The 15953-nt window shown below is 52.6% G+C and overlaps 6 protein-coding genes across 6 annotated transcripts; 2 read left to right on the top strand and 4 right to left on the bottom strand.

Moving 5' to 3' along the window:
- Positions 1-667: 667 nt before the first annotated feature.
- Positions 668-1438, bottom strand: LRP88_02579 (uncharacterized protein; the record flags this gene model as incomplete). Its single annotated transcript, XM_083239223.1, has 1 exon — positions 668-1438. One exon carries the CDS (start codon positions 1436-1438, stop codon positions 668-670), a length of 771 nt encoding a protein of 256 aa, XP_083104353.1.
- Positions 1439-2049: 611 nt separating this feature from the next.
- LRP88_02578 (Metallo-dependent phosphatase-like protein) lies at positions 2050-2997 on the top strand (the record flags this gene model as incomplete). Its single annotated transcript, XM_083239222.1, has 1 exon — positions 2050-2997. One exon carries the CDS (start codon positions 2050-2052, stop codon positions 2995-2997), a length of 948 nt encoding a protein of 315 aa, XP_083104352.1.
- A 653-nt stretch (positions 2998-3650) lies between these two features.
- LRP88_02577 (PapD-like protein) lies at positions 3651-4851 on the top strand (the record flags this gene model as incomplete). Its single annotated transcript, XM_083239221.1, has 6 exons — positions 3651-3690; positions 3753-3823; positions 3874-3896; positions 3953-4011; positions 4065-4180; positions 4237-4851. The coding sequence occupies 6 exons, from the start codon at positions 3651-3653 to the stop codon at positions 4849-4851; spliced, it is 924 nt and encodes a 307-aa protein (XP_083104351.1).
- A 927-nt stretch (positions 4852-5778) lies between these two features.
- Positions 5779-7018, bottom strand: LRP88_02576 (fatty acid desaturase-domain-containing protein; the record flags this gene model as incomplete). The annotated part of the gene is made up of 3 exons (XM_083239220.1): positions 5779-6447; positions 6500-6778; positions 6845-7018. The coding sequence occupies 3 exons, from the start codon at positions 7016-7018 to the stop codon at positions 5779-5781; spliced, it is 1122 nt and encodes a 373-aa protein (XP_083104350.1).
- Positions 7019-11023: 4005 nt separating this feature from the next.
- LRP88_02575 (uncharacterized protein) lies at positions 11024-11987 on the bottom strand (the record flags this gene model as incomplete). The annotated part of the gene is made up of 2 exons (XM_083239219.1): positions 11024-11464; positions 11937-11987. 2 exons carry the CDS (start codon positions 11985-11987, stop codon positions 11024-11026), a joined length of 492 nt encoding a protein of 163 aa, XP_083104349.1.
- Positions 11988-12592: 605 nt separating this feature from the next.
- LRP88_02574 (transmembrane amino acid transporter protein-domain-containing protein) lies at positions 12593-14243 on the bottom strand (the record flags this gene model as incomplete). Its single annotated transcript, XM_083239218.1, has 3 exons — positions 12593-12864; positions 12918-13270; positions 13318-14243. The coding sequence occupies 3 exons, from the start codon at positions 14241-14243 to the stop codon at positions 12593-12595; spliced, it is 1551 nt and encodes a 516-aa protein (XP_083104348.1).
- Between the last annotated feature and the right edge of the window lie 1710 nt (positions 14244-15953).

The following is a 15953-nucleotide window of genomic DNA, read 5'->3' as shown; positions in this document are numbered from 1 at the left end:
CCATCGAACCCACTATGAGCTACCCCTCCTCAACCGTCGGGTAGATGCTGCCGATGACTCTCCTGTTTCTGCTTTATATCGGATATACGAGCATCTAATTCTCGACCAACACCTCGAAATCCGCAATGAGATCGAGGCGTTTTGGTATCACAAAGACTGGGCTGTGGTTGACATCCCAGATCCCTGCGACCCAGATCCGGAAAGATATGCCTGCCTGGCTTGTATCCCCGCGCTTCTCTGTCTAGCTTTCAATCGAAGGATAGAAATGGGACTACCAAGAGAAGCCCCTCCAATATTCAATCATGACATGCTCGACGAGTGGAGAGCACAGGAGCCCAAGTTTGAGAAGGTGCCTGTCTGGACAGAAAAGGTGCCTCGAATCGAGGAATCGCTGGTGATACCTCACTGGGACAATAATGAACGAAAGTTTGTTCCTCTTGCGGGCTTCGAATGTGGTGAAGCGTCAAAGGAATTCGCAGACAAGAACATTCTTGTGTGGCATCCACATGTTCACTTTGCGTAACAGTTACAACACAACACTTGACAGGAATGGAAGTGAATATTATTAATCAGGTAGGTAATAAGGGTTAATTCTAGGGTATCTTTTCGGCATCATCCATTCGTGATATCGTACACTGACCCTCATTAGGTCGAGTTCGCTCCTCGCTCAGTTCCAGACAATCGGCCTATAGCCGTAACTCTGGAAGTACTTGTCGTCCAGCTGCTTCAGAATCTCTCGTCGCACATCATGGTTATACCACCGGCACCAGTCGGACAGTTCCCGGGACTTGACATAGGTCGCGGCGGTGGGGCTGAGATGCCGATTGAGATAGACGACAGCGTCGTCCATGTCGTATGATCGAGGGTTGATTTCGCAGAGGCGGTTGAGCTTGCTGCAAAGGGCATATGTCCAGGGGGCGGCATAGACTTTCAAGCCGCCCTTGGCCCCTCGCTTCTCAAAGACGACGACATTTTGTTCCTTGGCTTGCCATACGAGGGAAGTCTGGACGTCCCTCGCCATGAAGAGCTGTGTGGAGTTGTTGAACCACTCCTCGCCGAGGCGTCCTTCGGCCTGGCGGTTGGCAAATTTGGCGGCGTTGTCGAGGGACATGTATTCTTTTGAGGCTGGATCCTCGAGGAAGAAGTCGACATCATGTGTTGATTCCCTTGAGCCGAGGTAGACTGTGTTGACGGCACCACCAACGACGACGACATTTGTTTCGACACCGCACTCGTCGAGGTACTCGGCCATGTGCTCGAAGGCATGTATGATTTGTTTCCGGCTCAGGCTCGAAGCCTCATACTGGATGGGACGTCCCGTCTCGTCACGAAACATTGGAGGGATCATGACGGGGCCACCCATGGGGTCGGAGATGGTGACGGGGCGGACGGGACGAGACTCCATCTCGCGCTCATATCGGGAATGACTGCAGCCCATGGTGATGAAGGCTAAACAGGTAGCAGTGATTGAACGGGATGTGAGATAGAGCCGAAGACAGGGTAATTAATACACAAGGATGGGGTTGTGGGTGGTCGTATAGACATCTAAAAGCGTCTACTTCAACCCACCTGACCCGAGCGATCGGGTTCGTATTAAATACATGGATCTGCATTTACGAAGTGGTTGCATGTCCTTTGTCCCTAGGGCCGTTGTTCTGCAAGTTCTGGGCTCAGCCGCACAGGACTTGAAGGGCGAGGAAGCCTTGGCTGAAGGGTGGCACCGCCTCGCGTGGGCAGAATACGAGGGTTGTCCTGCATATGGCGCCGGCCTGTTCAGGGCTGGGGCTGCTTATCCACACAAAGCGAAGCGCAGGACTACAGCGCTTAGCTCACTCCTGTTCGTGAACGAGGACGCTTTTTTTAGTCTAGGAATGCGCTGATGCCTTGTCCGCGTGAATCATTTTAATTTATTTATTAGTCTCGGTAGGACTCGACACGGTCGTTGAGTCTGGTCTACTGCTGACCGTGTCTCGCTCGTGTCTTGTCGGCATCTCCAGAATCCGACAACTACACCATCATCAGACATGGACGGATACTGGATATAAATAAATGGCGACGCACTATCGACCTACACCATGGCAGAAATTCCGCCGCGACCCGTCAACACAGCTGGCCTTCTGGCTGCAGAGCCGCCGCCGGCACACTAGCACGCCGGGGGATGCAGCAACAGCAGCAGGCTCTTCTTCGCCCATCAGCATCATCTGCGTGTCAGACACACATTGCACTCAGCCCGAGGTCCCCGACGGAGATGTCCTCCTGCATGCCGGCGATCTGACAAACCGGGGAAGCTTTGAAGAGCTCCAGGAACAGTTGGACTGGCTCAACACCATGCCGCACCGGTACAAGGTTGTCATCGGCGGGAACCACGACAAGCTGTTGGATGCAGAGTACGTGAGGCAGTTTCCCGATCGCATCTATGAGGGCGAGGGCACGTCGCGCAGCGATCTAGATTGGGGAGACATTATCTACTTGCACAATTCGTCTACTACGCTGCGGTTCGCCAACGGTCGCAGGCTCAAGGTGTATGGCTCGCCTTTGACGGAGTTGTGCGGGACTTGGGCCTTTCAATACCCCCCGATCCGCCAGGTCTGGGCGGGTGCCGTGCCGGAGGACACAGACATCCTCCTCACCCATGGACCACCGAGGGGCCACCTCGATAACAGGGGCAAGGGATGCCCTCAACTATTAAGGGAGGTATGCCGCGTACGGCCCCGGCTTGTAGTCTTCGGACACATCCACGCCGGAGCAGGGCTGGAGGAGATGACCTATAGCGGCGCCGACAGAGCGTACCACTGTGTCATGACGGGAGAGGGCGGGCTGCTGGCGGTGGCCCTGATGGCGTTCTGGGTATTGGTCGAGTGCATCTGGCCAAGACGAGGCACGGAGCACACGACGACGCTGGTGAACGCGGCCGTGGTGGGCGGTCAAAAGAGTGAGCTGGCGGTCAAAGTAGTTGACATGTGGGCTTGTGGCCACGCTCAGCGGCACGCTGCATGAACATGAATCAATCATGGCCGGTGTTGAGTGCCATGGTGAAAGATAGGGAGACAAAGGTCAGTGATGTGGAGTAGATGCCATGATTGTCTTGTAGGAGTCTTGACAGTGAACAAGACAAAACAGTCACGTCTGTCTTTTGCCGTCCGTGAAGCATAGAATATACCCAGTTAATACCTCTTTGCCTGCTTATCAATGCACACATGTCGTGATGGCCAAGGTCCCAAAGACAAGGAACCGACGGGCTGGCAGTTCCTGTTCCACTGCAGACCAAGTCCCTGTTGGCCCGTGCGCCACCCTGTAGCAACCAACTGAACTGGGAAAAGGGCAAGGTGGCTCTGGAAGAGGGAAGCGCTCAGAAGCAGCAATTACGTCGTGGCAGCGATCAGACGCCATATCCCCATCCTTTCTCCTTCACCTCCATATTAATCTGTGTCTGCAATTTTCGTCCGCCCCCTTCACGCGACAGCCCAGCCTTAGTCACGACAACGCTCATCAACTTCGTCTCTGAATCATCGTCTGCCCGCTTTCCGAGTCATCATCTCGCATCCGCCCGGTTGCCACGTTTCCTCTTACCGCCGTATCGAGGCCTCAAGCGCATCTCGCGACACCCCAACAACAGCAACCAAAGTCCGTTGAGACGAAACTGAGCCACCATGTCGGTCGATATCGAGCCGTTCGAGCTTTCCTTTAGACGTTCGTCATCTGCGACACCCGACACCGTGATCGTCGGGGATTGACATTGACATGGATGCCAGGTCCTTTCACGTCCGAGGTTGCGCAGACCCTCACCATCAAGAACCCGAGCTCGACTCCCGTCGCTTTCAAGGTAACTCAAATTGCGCCTCTGATGCTGCGACTTTGCTGACCCATTTCTAGGTCAAGACTACCGCCCCCAAGCAGTACGCCTGCCCCCGCCCCAACCCCTCGAATCGCAAACCTGACGACTCCTGAATAGATACTGTGTCCGACCAAATGCAGGCCGCATCGAGGCCGGTCAGAGCTTCGATGTTGCCGGTAAGCTTGCTCACGTGCCTGTCATGCAAGCACTTGACTGACAAACTCTATAGTTCTGCTCCAGGCTATGAAGCAGGACCCTCCCCCGGATGCTCGATGCCGTGACAAGTTCCTCGTTCAGTCCGCCCCCATCACCGCCGAAAAGGAGTTTGCTAGTATCGCCAACGTGGTATGGATTCAACGGCTTCCAGCCACTGCAGACGGATAGCTAACCGCAGTATCTAGCTGGAAACAACGGAAAAGAGTCAACTCGTGGAGCGCAAGATCCGGGTCAACTGGCTGGCGGCGAACCCCGAGCTTGACGAGTCTGCCAACCGCCCGGTAGCTACGCCTAACAAGCAGGCCATTGCTAACGGTGTAGGTCATGACAATTCCGATATGTGGGATTTGGCGACTGACAACGCATCCAATCAGGCCACCGACACCCCCGATATCTCACGCACATATTCTTCACCTGTTGCTAAGGAGGAGTCTCCCTCGGCCGCGGCTCCACCACCCTACCAGTCCGAACATGTCCCTGAGGAGGACGAGAAGCCCCAGCCCGCGGAGAACCCCGAGCCAAAGAGCACAGTCGCCCAGGCTACAGCGGCCGTCAAGGAGGCTGCGGAAGTGTCTTATGAGGAGCTCAAGGCCAAACTCGCCCAGGCAGAGGCTCAGATCGTGTCACTTAGGGAGACTGGCCTCCGACAGCGCAACGTCAAGCCGGGCTCGAGCGAAGATGAGAAGCGCCCCATGCTCCAGACTGCCCAAGCAGTCCAGCAGACCGTTGAAGGCGTGCCGGTGCAGATGGCGGCAATCCTCTGCCTGATCAGCTTCCTGCTCGCCTACTTCTTCTTTTAGAAATAGGTGAAGATGGCTAGCCCAGGGTCTTTATATTTTAGAGGAAGCTACTAGACAGACCTGACGACGCTTTACGAAAACCTAGTCTGAGGAGAGGCTCATGGTGATCAAGGGCATGCTCTAATGCGCCGAGGAGGACCCATGCCTTCCTTACTACGGACGACAAGGGGCATACTCGCATGGAACTCCGGCATCACGCGACAGCAACCGATGGAGAGCAAATATGCATGCAGGAGGAGGATGAAGCCACGAAGAAGAGCGATGGTGTCTGGATTGGGTAACGAGAGGGACGAATACCGCAGCAGGTGGTCAATTGTCGGTCAGTCGAGGGGACAAAAAGGTGTTCCGTTTGCAAGGACGCGGTTGATGTTTTTTTTTTTTTTGCTGTACACTCTAGCTTGAGCCTCTCTCTTGTGTGGCTCTTGATGTTTTTTCTTGGTTTTCTTATTATCTTTGTTAATCGCGTTCTCTGATAACACTGGGCGTCAATTTTTGTTGTCTCGAGTCTGCTGCCATCCAGAATCCGTTCTTGGCCACTTGTACATTTATCCGTCTGATCCGAAAGGGATCATAATTCAACTTGAAGGCATCTCACTTGCTTGTATACGCTTGCTTGTATATACAATCACTCTTTTTACTCAAAACTACCTATGAATCATGTCTACGGCCACGAATCGAGCCCTATTCAAAACATCCAATCATGTATTTCTCAACCTTAACGCCTTGCGCAAAGAACCACACTGCACTCTATGATGCTCTTTTTCGTCTATTGCATCAACTCGCAGCTGAATGCAAGTCGATCCCAGAACAGACATGGGCTCTTTTTCCATGGTGCCAATTCAGAATAATTTCAATCAAGATGTCAAAATTTCATTCACTGCCACATCTCATCCTACATCACTTGCTGATTTCCCAGCAAGTCAACTTTTAAGCCTGGATCTCAGACTCCTTCCAGTTGACACCACCACCAACAAGGCGGCCACCGTTCTTGCGCTTGACGCGGCAGGTCATGCCGACGTTCTCATCCCAGATGAAGCGCCAGATGGCGTAGCACCAGCTCTCATGTCGAGGCAGGTCATCGTAAAACTCGTGGGCAATGTCGCGAACGGCATGCAGACGGGTCCAGGGGACAGCAGGGAAGTCGTGGTGCTCGTTGTGGAGGCCGACGTTGTAGGTGAACCAGTTGAGAGGTCCGTAGTACGAGAAGGTCTCGGGGACGGGGATACGGTTCTCGGGATCCCGCGCCGAGGGGGTGACGGTCTCGTAGACGTAGTGCTCCGCGATGAAGTGGCCGGCCAGGGGGTGAAGGCTGCCGGCAAGGAAGGAGGAGAGGAGGAGGTAGAGGATGGCGTTGATCGAAGCGAAACGGTATAGGAGGGCGTCAAAAGTAAGCTGGACGGCGATGTTGAGGTAGTGAACCGAGGTCAGGGGCACGCGGTAGACGGCCATGGGGCGGAGGGCGTAGAAGAAGATCTGGAAGGTGCAGAAGAAGGCCTTTCCAAGGATGGAGTCGAGGACGAAGGCCTCAAAGGCAGTCGGGAGATCAGTGTCGAGGCCATCGACACCGAGAGACTTGTGATGAGTAAGGTGGTAGGGCTAGCAGCTATCAGCACGGGTTCATCTTCCAACAAGTCGAAGCTCAACATACCCGGAAAGAGGCGCTGTATGGAATACCGATGGGGAGATTGGCGAAGATTGCGATCAAGCGATTGGCGCGGGGGCTCTTGAAAGCCAGGTTATGCGAGATCTCGTGGATGGCGAGGAAGAGGTTCTGGTTTGCGGTTGCGCCGAAGACGTAGGCGACAGCCCAGAACTTCCAAGAGAAGAAAGGAGTGTCGTGGAGCATCCACGCGAGGAAGACCTGAAGAGAGACGACACCGAGGACGACCCATTTCGTGAGAGGCTCGGGGCCACAGAGCTTGGTAATCTGTTATCGGAGGACAGGTCAGCATCCGAGCTGTGCGATGGCGGGGTCAATTGAGAAATGACGAACCTCGGGATGGGCCTTGATGATGGCAAGACGACGAGTTCGATGAGGCTCCTCAGTGTAGGTCCAGAAGAAGTCGTTGTTCTTCTGGGCGGCGTCGTCGTGCTCACCCGCAGGAGCTGGGGTTGGGCTGTCGCCCTTGGCCCTGGATGTCACGGTGGAGGAGTTGGCCGCTGTCATTGCGACGGGAGTGTCCGGCTCTATCGATTTTTCAAAAACGATTGTCCCGAAAAAAGCAATCGATAGAGACGAGATGAGACCCAAGAGAGTGCAGGTTCAAGAATTAAAAAGAATGTGAGACTTTTGCCTCTTGTTTCCTCCTTTGCGGCGTAGAGTGACAAGGGGCAGGAAGGGACGGGAAGGCGACGTGGAAGGCGGTGAAAATTTAGGGGCGCAGGTGCAGGCGCGGGCCAGCCAAAAATTGGCGGGCAAATCTCAACCTAAGCAAGTTGCCAGATTCAGGGGACCGTTTTTGAGGGGTTCGAAAGCGGGGGCTCAGCAGCGGGCCCGGGTCCAATGGGAGCATCCGATTGCGCGGCGTGTCAGCGCTGAGAGGGTCCCCCGAGGCGCTGATGAACATTGGATGCAGCAGAGGCTCTTTTGCCCCAAGATTTCGGAGAGGCGCGGGGCCAGGTGGTGCGAGTGGTGCCATCCGGAGCCGTCGAGTTCCGGGGATTAAGTTGTAGGACCATACGATTATTCGGTATTTGTTGGAATGTCCCTTGTTTTGATGCCGGGGATGTATTTTTTACATCCTGCTTCTGTGGCAGACTGGCTAGGGTTTGGATCATCATCAAGGGGATTTGCTGATACTCCTGCCATGATTGGCATCCAGGCATCAGCTTGTAAGGACGTACGAATACGAATACAGAGGTCAATGAAGAAACTGGCCGAGAGCATGCATCACCGGAGTGGATCTACGAGGTTTTATCTTTACGCGGACTCTTGGAGGGGCTATTACAAAAAAGCTGTGCTGATTGCTTTTACTTGCATTGTTCAATTAAAATATCATGTGAATGGATGGATCTACTGGAGGAGAACGACAGAAACGTCACTTGGTTCCTGCTGCACACTATCTAATTCGAAGGATGACATTACCATACCAATGAGAGGAGATCAGAGTAGAGTGTACGTGTTCTACTATATATTTATGATGTTCATTAGGTAATTTGACCTTGCCTCAAAGTTTCAAGCATTCATAGATTTGCCACAACATTAGATAGGCTTCATTCTACCCCTGTATCTGGTGTAAAGTGGCGAAGCAGAGGCATCTACCAATGCCCCTCCATTGCCTGACCAAGCCAAGGCCAATTGATCACGAAACAGAAATACCAATATGGCATCTTCTTCAAGTATCACACTGGAGGCTTCAAGAGTCTACCTACCTCGTTCTTGCGAGCTTCAATCCAATTGCCAGCTTACCATTTGAGGCAAACAGCTTGCGAGTGAGAGAGCACACCCAGCTTTTTTAAGAGTGGGGACGTGCACGGCCAGCACTTGGCCCAATTCTTGGCAAGAGGCTTGGTCTGGACCACCCACCATCAGCTTGAGCCTCAAGCCATGTCCAACCATCTTTCAACCTCGACCTTTCATCATCATTGTCACGGAAATAGTTTCTCGTGCTTTCTAACTCTATAGCATAGCATAGCAGCCTATTCAAATTGATTTCTCGATTCCTCGATTCCATTACAGCCCAATATCTGCATGTTTCAGAAAACCATGAACCCCGTGCTTTCTTACACAACTACATCTTCAATGAGGGTGGCCGACCACCTGTACAAGCTCAAACTGAAGCATTGATTTACCCTCAATATCTTGGACGATGAATAAATTGACTGTAGGCCCCCCCCCCAAAAAAAAAGAAAAAAAAACTATCGATTTCAGTTAAGATGGGGGGTTCGATAAATGATAACAGTGTGGCGATTTCTTTTGTTTGACATCGTGATGCAGACGTGAAGCTTATCGGTATAATTTTAACAGCGATTTCAACAACAGCCACACGAATCGTGAAAGTTTATAAAACTCGAAAAATTTCAGTTTCTGAAAATATGCCAACACTTCGATCTCTTTCACTCAACATCAGCAACATGGACGCCGCCTCTGATGACTTCGGCGCCCTCTCCTCCCCAGTGTTCTGGCGCTCACTGCCCCGGGAGATACAACTAATGATACTAAATTAACATTTTATCCAATTACTTCACTAAACGAACAGACACGGCTTCTGGGCAGACCTGTCGACTATCTGCTCTGAGTCCCGTGTGCAAGGACTGGCAGTACTTTATCGAAGAGCACACATTTCGTCGCCTGTCCCTCAAGACACCGGATCTGCCCATGTTTCGCGAATGTGTTGGAGGAAAGAACACCATCAGGCTCAACCACATCAAACACCTCTCATTGAGAATTGAGCTCTCCCGATACACCTGTCCAACCTGCAAGAAGCCCGAGAAGGAAGCCACGATTGCCCGGTGAGATATTACAGAGTCCGTACCGGAATGCGCTATAGCTAAACGCATATAATCAGAAACAATTGGGTCTTTACGTCTGCTCTAAGACGTCTACTGAAGGTTCTCTCATCTTGGGACCGCACGCACGGAGGGCTTACGTTGGAAGTTACTGCCCTTTCACCCAGCGATGTTGAGCACCATGCCTACGAGCCTGAATTGGCACATGACTATCCATTCCAGCTTGAGGAAGATCTGGAACAGTCCCCCAGTTTTCGGGAATATCACAGTACAAAGTCTGCTGAGCCCAGAGCATTTTCCAATCGTCACATAAGGGCAGCTCTAGTGAGGCTCCGTGGTACACCTCTTGAGATGACGCCGCTACCTCAGAAAGGCCGCCGAAAGCCAATGTCAACACTGCCTAAGACTCCTATTGTCAAGGGCTTCCTTATCCGCCTGTCGTTTATCAGGGGGTTTGCATTCAGCACGCTTGCAAAGCTCTTCAATGAAAGCTTAGTAGCCCTGGAGTGGTTTCGTTTCGAACGATGGGCTTCTTTCACGTACGATCAGGAGATATCCTTTTATACTGGTGTGATGCCCACATCCGATCAGAGAATTGATCATCGCTGACATATCGTGGCAGATCTGTGGGCCTTCTTGATACCTACCTTACCTCAAACCGTCAAGAGGCTGGCCTTCAGCCAGTGGTCAAGATGGAAGCCACCTTGGATGTATGGCACCTTCGATCAGATTGACTTGCGCAAGTCTCTCTCCCGAGCCCTAGCGCCATTGGTTTTGCAATTGACCGAGTTCTGCCCTCTTGATCTTATGGACCTCACAGAGTTTTTAGATCAACTCGGCCAGATAAGTGGCCGTTCTGGAGAAGCCAAGATTGAGCTGCTCTCCATTAAAGGAGGGAGATTCGCCCAGAGCTGTGTGACTAGAATGTTGACCCTAACCGCTGCGGCAGCAAAGGCATTGCCACGGCTGCGCATTCTAGAAGTGTGGCATGACACCCGTGGGTATGAGTACATCTTCCGATATACGCAGTCTAACCATCAAGCTACTATAACCTGGATGAACGGTGGGAAAGAGTATCCTCTGGCACCTGAGGTCCTTGAAGCGTGGGAGGGTGTTGCCTCAGCGTATTCAACCCGGCCCCTCGCTGTGGATAGAAGACGGTTTCCCGGAAACCAAATGATGGACCCAAGATGGTACAATAGATGCGTGTACCCTCTCCTGGAGCTACGGAGACTGGCCTTCGACCCAGTTACCTTGGAACGAGAGTCACAACTCATACGCAAACCATGAGTTGTAGTGTGCTAGCTTGGTAGGTAGAGAAGAATGTTTCCAGGGGCTGTCGTTCGGGATACTTACTTGGCTACATCTTACTCCCTGTCTTGCATCTTGTCTAAATGCCTCTATATAGGCTATCAAAAGAGTCTTTATTTTGTTTAACGCCACAAATTATTAACAGACTATCGGATTTTCGATTAGACCTCCCGCTGGGGTTTAGTAGAACCCCATCCTTCAGAGGCCGGATCTATGCACTCCTCTTCTTGGAAGTCTGTGTTACATGGAGCTCATCGTCTCTAACGCCGACTGCTTATGAGAAAAAGAACACATCGTCGTTGCCGCTCAAGAACTTCTCAATCCTGTCCAGGCCCTGCTCATCTCCATCAGTCGTGTCCATCAACTCCATGCCGACCCAGCCTTCTTCCAATCCATCCCCGACTTCAATCAACTAAGCATCATCCTTTTCATCAATGATAACATGGAGGGGATTAGGGTCTGCCCACACTATTCCCAGCCTGTGGAGGAGCTGGACGGTTTCACGGATCTGTGAGGCCCATTTCTGCTTCGTCTCTGCCACTGTGGCCGAGAGGTCAATCTCTCTCAGGTTCCGCCCGGGCACCCACTGCCGGAGGAATCCCAGGATTTTCTTGGCATCCTTGCCATGGATGTAGCCCAGAAGCTGGGGGACTCGTATCGAGCCTTGCTGTGGGTATTCCTTGAGAATCTTGCCCAAACACTCTAGCTCTCGTGCTTCCGGGCCGTCTTGCAGCCGGCTTGGCTCGCTCTGCGACTTGCATAACGTGTCGCGCCCGTCTACGCGGACGGCGGCGATGGCAGTCTTGATAGACTGCGTAAGCACATTCTTAACCACGATATCCTCAGGGGTGTACTAAGGAATGGGTCCATAGATATCCAACCCCTTCTCAAAGGCTGGGTCGAGGACCGGGTTGAGCACGTCTCCCCAATATCCTTCGCTGTATTCGATCGGTACAAGCGAGGCCGGGCTTGTATCAGCTTGTAGGTGAAAGTAGAGTATCTTGGCGAGAAGAGCTGATGTAAAATCGGATACCCGCGGCGCGGCGGTTGTTGAGAAGGTGTCAACTGAGAGAAGAGAGGCTTGCCAGCCTTCAGGATTGTGCCAAGGACCTCGCCGTGAAGTTTTTGAATCTCTTCGTAGTCTCTGTATATCCAATCCCCTGAAAAGATGTCAATGAGGTGGTCCTGGATAGGACGATCCTTCGGCTGCAGGTGGCGGGTGTCTCTGGTCGATGAGCCGTTGCTTGGGAAGATGCACAGGTAAACACGCGTGCCGTTGAAGTGAAAGAACATGCTGATGTGCCATCTCCTTGGCTATGGCTTACGTGTTTCAGGACGGCCATGTCCATCAAGTCTTGTTCTGTCATGTCGCCCATTCTCGGTCTGTTCACTTTTTGTTGACAAGACGGGAAGAAAATCGGTAATGATGACGAGGCAGCGTTGGTTAGAGAATGAAGGTCAGACGGGGAATTTATAGGTAGTCTTTACAGAAATGAGGCCTGTTGCTACTTTTAACAGACGGTTATACTTGTCCAACCTCCCATGGTAATTCCTCTTCGGGTAGTATTTCACTCACCCTAGTCAGACTAGAAACGAAGCCCGACTGTTACTTAAGTCACAGTCCCCAAGAAGGTGAGAATCATTGTCGGCTCCCGGATAGTCTTGCTCACAGGCGGAAGCAATTACAGTCAGCTCGTCAGGAAGCGAAGGAGCCGCATAACTCATCAGGGCCAAGTCAGTCCTCGAGACAATGCTGTGTGAGTGGGAAACATGAACAGGTGATACATTTGCGCGGTGTCGAGCCGAAAGACCATGGCCGCTTCGCCACCGTCACCAACGTGCAGCTAATAACAACGTCGTCCATCGTCTCTGTTTCTACCGTCTCGCCGAATTCCGCGGCGTTGGCAACATTTCAATAGGGATAATTGAGATTTCTTAACTTCTGTATTCAATACCTGATGACTGAGATAAAACAAATTCTCTAGATTCCATTTGTCGCGCATGAGAAGACACCCGACACGGCACCAGCCTCGAACTGGTCAATAATACCTTGCACACTGGCGTACGTGCCGACTGTCAGGAACGCGATGCCGATGGCGATCAAGATGATGTTGACCACGTTGCCTATCAAGTCGGTGATGAAGCTATGATGCCGTCCCACCTCCTTATCAGCGCCGCGCATACGGAAGTAGGCGACACCCCAGAAGATGAAGCCGAACCAGCTGTCGAACAGGGACGACATGACGGAGAGCACTATGGGTTGTGTCAGTGCTGTTGCTACACTTTTCTCTAAGGTAACCACTTACGGGAGTTGAAGAAGGGAATGACCATGGCGATGATAAAGGCCAGGATCCACGTCGCCAGCAGAATTCCAGCCCAGGATCCCCAACCAACGACGGTGTGGCTGTTCATGTGCTTGGAGTTGCGGAAGAGACGGAAAAAGACGAATCGAGCCGACACCGAGGCGTACAGGCAGCCCAGGAAGATGATGGTGGGGATCATGAACGAAAAGGCCGCCTTCTTGTACACGGGCTCGAGCGAGCCAAAGGCGGGCGCCGTCACGTATTGGTTACCAGTGTAAGCATACACAATGGCTCCGACGATGCTGAAGACAATGATCTCGGCGATGGTGCAAGCCCAAAGCGCCTTGGGAAAGTCCCTTAGTCATGTTAGCCTTGTTCTCGGGAGACGACTCAAATCACGTACCGTGGATCTCGCATCTCGGCAATGAAGCTGGGCAGAGTAATCTGACCGATAAAGGTGTAGCTGATGTTGAGGAAGGCCGACATTCCGTTGACAAAGGTTGTGCCCTTGACGGGAACAGCAGTGACGATGGGCTCGCCTAGCTTGGCCAAGTCATATCCAGCGGGGTGAGTCTGGATGGCAGCAAAGATGGCGGCGAGCAGGACGGAGATGAAGGTGAAGAAGGCCGAGGCGGTACCCAGCTTGGCCATCATGTCAAAAGTTCTCGGCAACGATCCAATCCAGCAGATGATGGTAACGATGACGGAGAACATGACGGTACGGCAGCTACCAACGTCGTCGGCGGCGGTCATGGTGTTGAGGTACTTGGCGCCAACCAGAACGTGAAGACCCTGGATAAAGGTGTTGTTGAGGATGAAGCAGAAAGCAGTGGCCCACCACGCCCACTCCTTGCCCCAGAATAGCATCTGTCCAATATCACAGACATCGCGAAGCTCGGGATGCCGCAAGCAAAACTCCCACAACACAAGACTGGTATAAAGGACGATGATCGCGACAACAACGGTCAAGATCAGACCAGGGACCAGACCAAGAACGCTATACGACCAGGGAAAACTCATAATAGCGAGACAAATGTACTCGCTAAAGAGCAAACCTGCCGTCTTTTGCCATGAGCAAGTTCGATACTGGATCTGCTCTCCTTCTTCGGCCGCCAGCTGCTTGTTAAGGATAGCAGAGCTGGAATCTTCGGAATCCGAGACTTCGCGCTTGACAAAGTCTGGCAGGTCGGCGATTCGAGGTCCAACCGTGGTGCCGCTGCCGCCGAACAAGGACGCCCATCTCGAAGAGGGCGTTTGGACCTGGGAGGGACGGCGCTCGGGGTCGGGGCTGTCACCCCCGGAGTTGACAGAGGCGGTCTTTTCGGCCATTGTTTGCGTGAGATATCGAAACAGTCAAAGACGAGATAAATCAAAGACAGACGAAACAAATTGATTGGCAAAAGACTCGCAAAGAAGCACAACTCTAAAGGAAAGACGAGCTGGCGCAAATCTCAACTGTGGATATTAGAACCAAACATTTGGGGGAGGGGGATCAGAGTCCGTTTTAAAGAAACAATGCTGATCCTACTCAAATCAAGGATCCCTACCTGACTACCCAGTTACGCAAGGTCCCCAGCACCTCTTGAGGTAGGATTCTCTCTCCAATGTCGCCATCTCACCAAGCTTCACGACACACCCCAGCCGGACAACCTTCCGCATCGGTCCATTTCACCAACAAAGCCCAACGCTAAGAGCGATCATCACGCAGGAAGCAAGAAGCAACATCACAGACCCTCATGTTCATGACGAAATACACCCCATGGGCGTGTCCGCCTCTCCAGCACGACGAACCGCCGAGTGCCATCCGGGACGGCGGGGCGGGGGCGGTTCCACTCCCGCTCCGCCCGTCTTCCGCGCCAGTGTGCCGAACATCCGGTGCTGGCCTGTCAACGACGCCAACGACCCAGGATCGAAGCTGCATGTCAGCCAGTCAACGGGTGCGGGAATCGCATCATCACGTAAAAATGGGAATCCACCGGGATCCCCGTATGCAGTCGATCACAGAATAAAGATGCCTAGAAGTTGGCAGGGGGGCTCAAGCATGGTGGAACAAAGGTGATTTCAGAGTCATGATTGGGTTATTCCCGTGGGGTTTCAGACGTAACGTAGCCTGTGCGTTTTTTTGATCCAGTCTTGAAGGGGCGACTCCCGGGAGGAACTACTCCTGTAACTGCTCATGCTTCCTATGCTCAGCCATGGATTGGCAATTCTCGAGCTGAAAATCAATAGGTCGCACGCAATTTGATCAGCTCGTGAGCTCAAAGTGGTTGGATGATGAACGAGGCGTTAAAGGAGGCCGTCATTGCATGCAGACATTCAAGACATCATCAGCATGAGACCAGACCGTCCGATCATGCCAGCAGCAAGATGAGCTCTGATCAACAATGCCTGGGGCAAAACTCTGCAGAAGAATGTCACTCGATCCCTTTTCAAGCGAGGCGATATTCACGTTACGTTAAACACTATTTGCCCAGAGGCCTCTTGTTTTATCATCCAGACCCAGTCTTGTTGTTTCCATGTCCTCGGGGAGTTCATCTCACAAGGTTCATCCCATTACGAAATTGCCATGATGTGATCGGACAGAAATGCCCACGCCCACGCCCGAACTGAAGCCAGCCAGGGTCCCGAGGGTCCGGAACCCCCTTCGCTTCCACTTGGGTAGGAGCAGGAGTGGCCCCATCGTCGAGACCACGGCTCTGGCATCACTATAGCCTTAAAAGGCGTCATTCAGACTATTTGCTGAAGGATTCGCGGCTCGTCGGTCAAGTGCCCACGTTTCCGAGGTCCCTTTTCGCTTCTCTTACTCTTCAGGGATGCATGCACTTGACAATGGTCACTCGAGAAATGACGAGGCATTTTTTTTGTTCCTTCCCATCCGGATGGCACGGGGAGTTCGGGGGGCCCATGGCCGTTGCGCACGACCGAGTCCGTGGGCGGTTTTTTAAGCTTATTGCTCAAGGTCGTGTCTCGACCGTGTCGCATGTCGTTCAAGCGCATGCGATACCCACACGAGCGAGGTTATCGCCAAGCTAGTGCCAA

This window comes from Fusarium phalaenopsidis (genome assembly GCF_050370095.1).
Source record: "Fusarium phalaenopsidis strain FUZ10S chromosome Unknown contig_32286, whole genome shotgun sequence".
NCBI classification, from domain to species: Eukaryota; Fungi; Ascomycota; class Sordariomycetes; order Hypocreales; family Nectriaceae; genus Fusarium; species Fusarium phalaenopsidis.
This window is presented reverse-complemented; position numbering and strand designations above follow the sequence as displayed.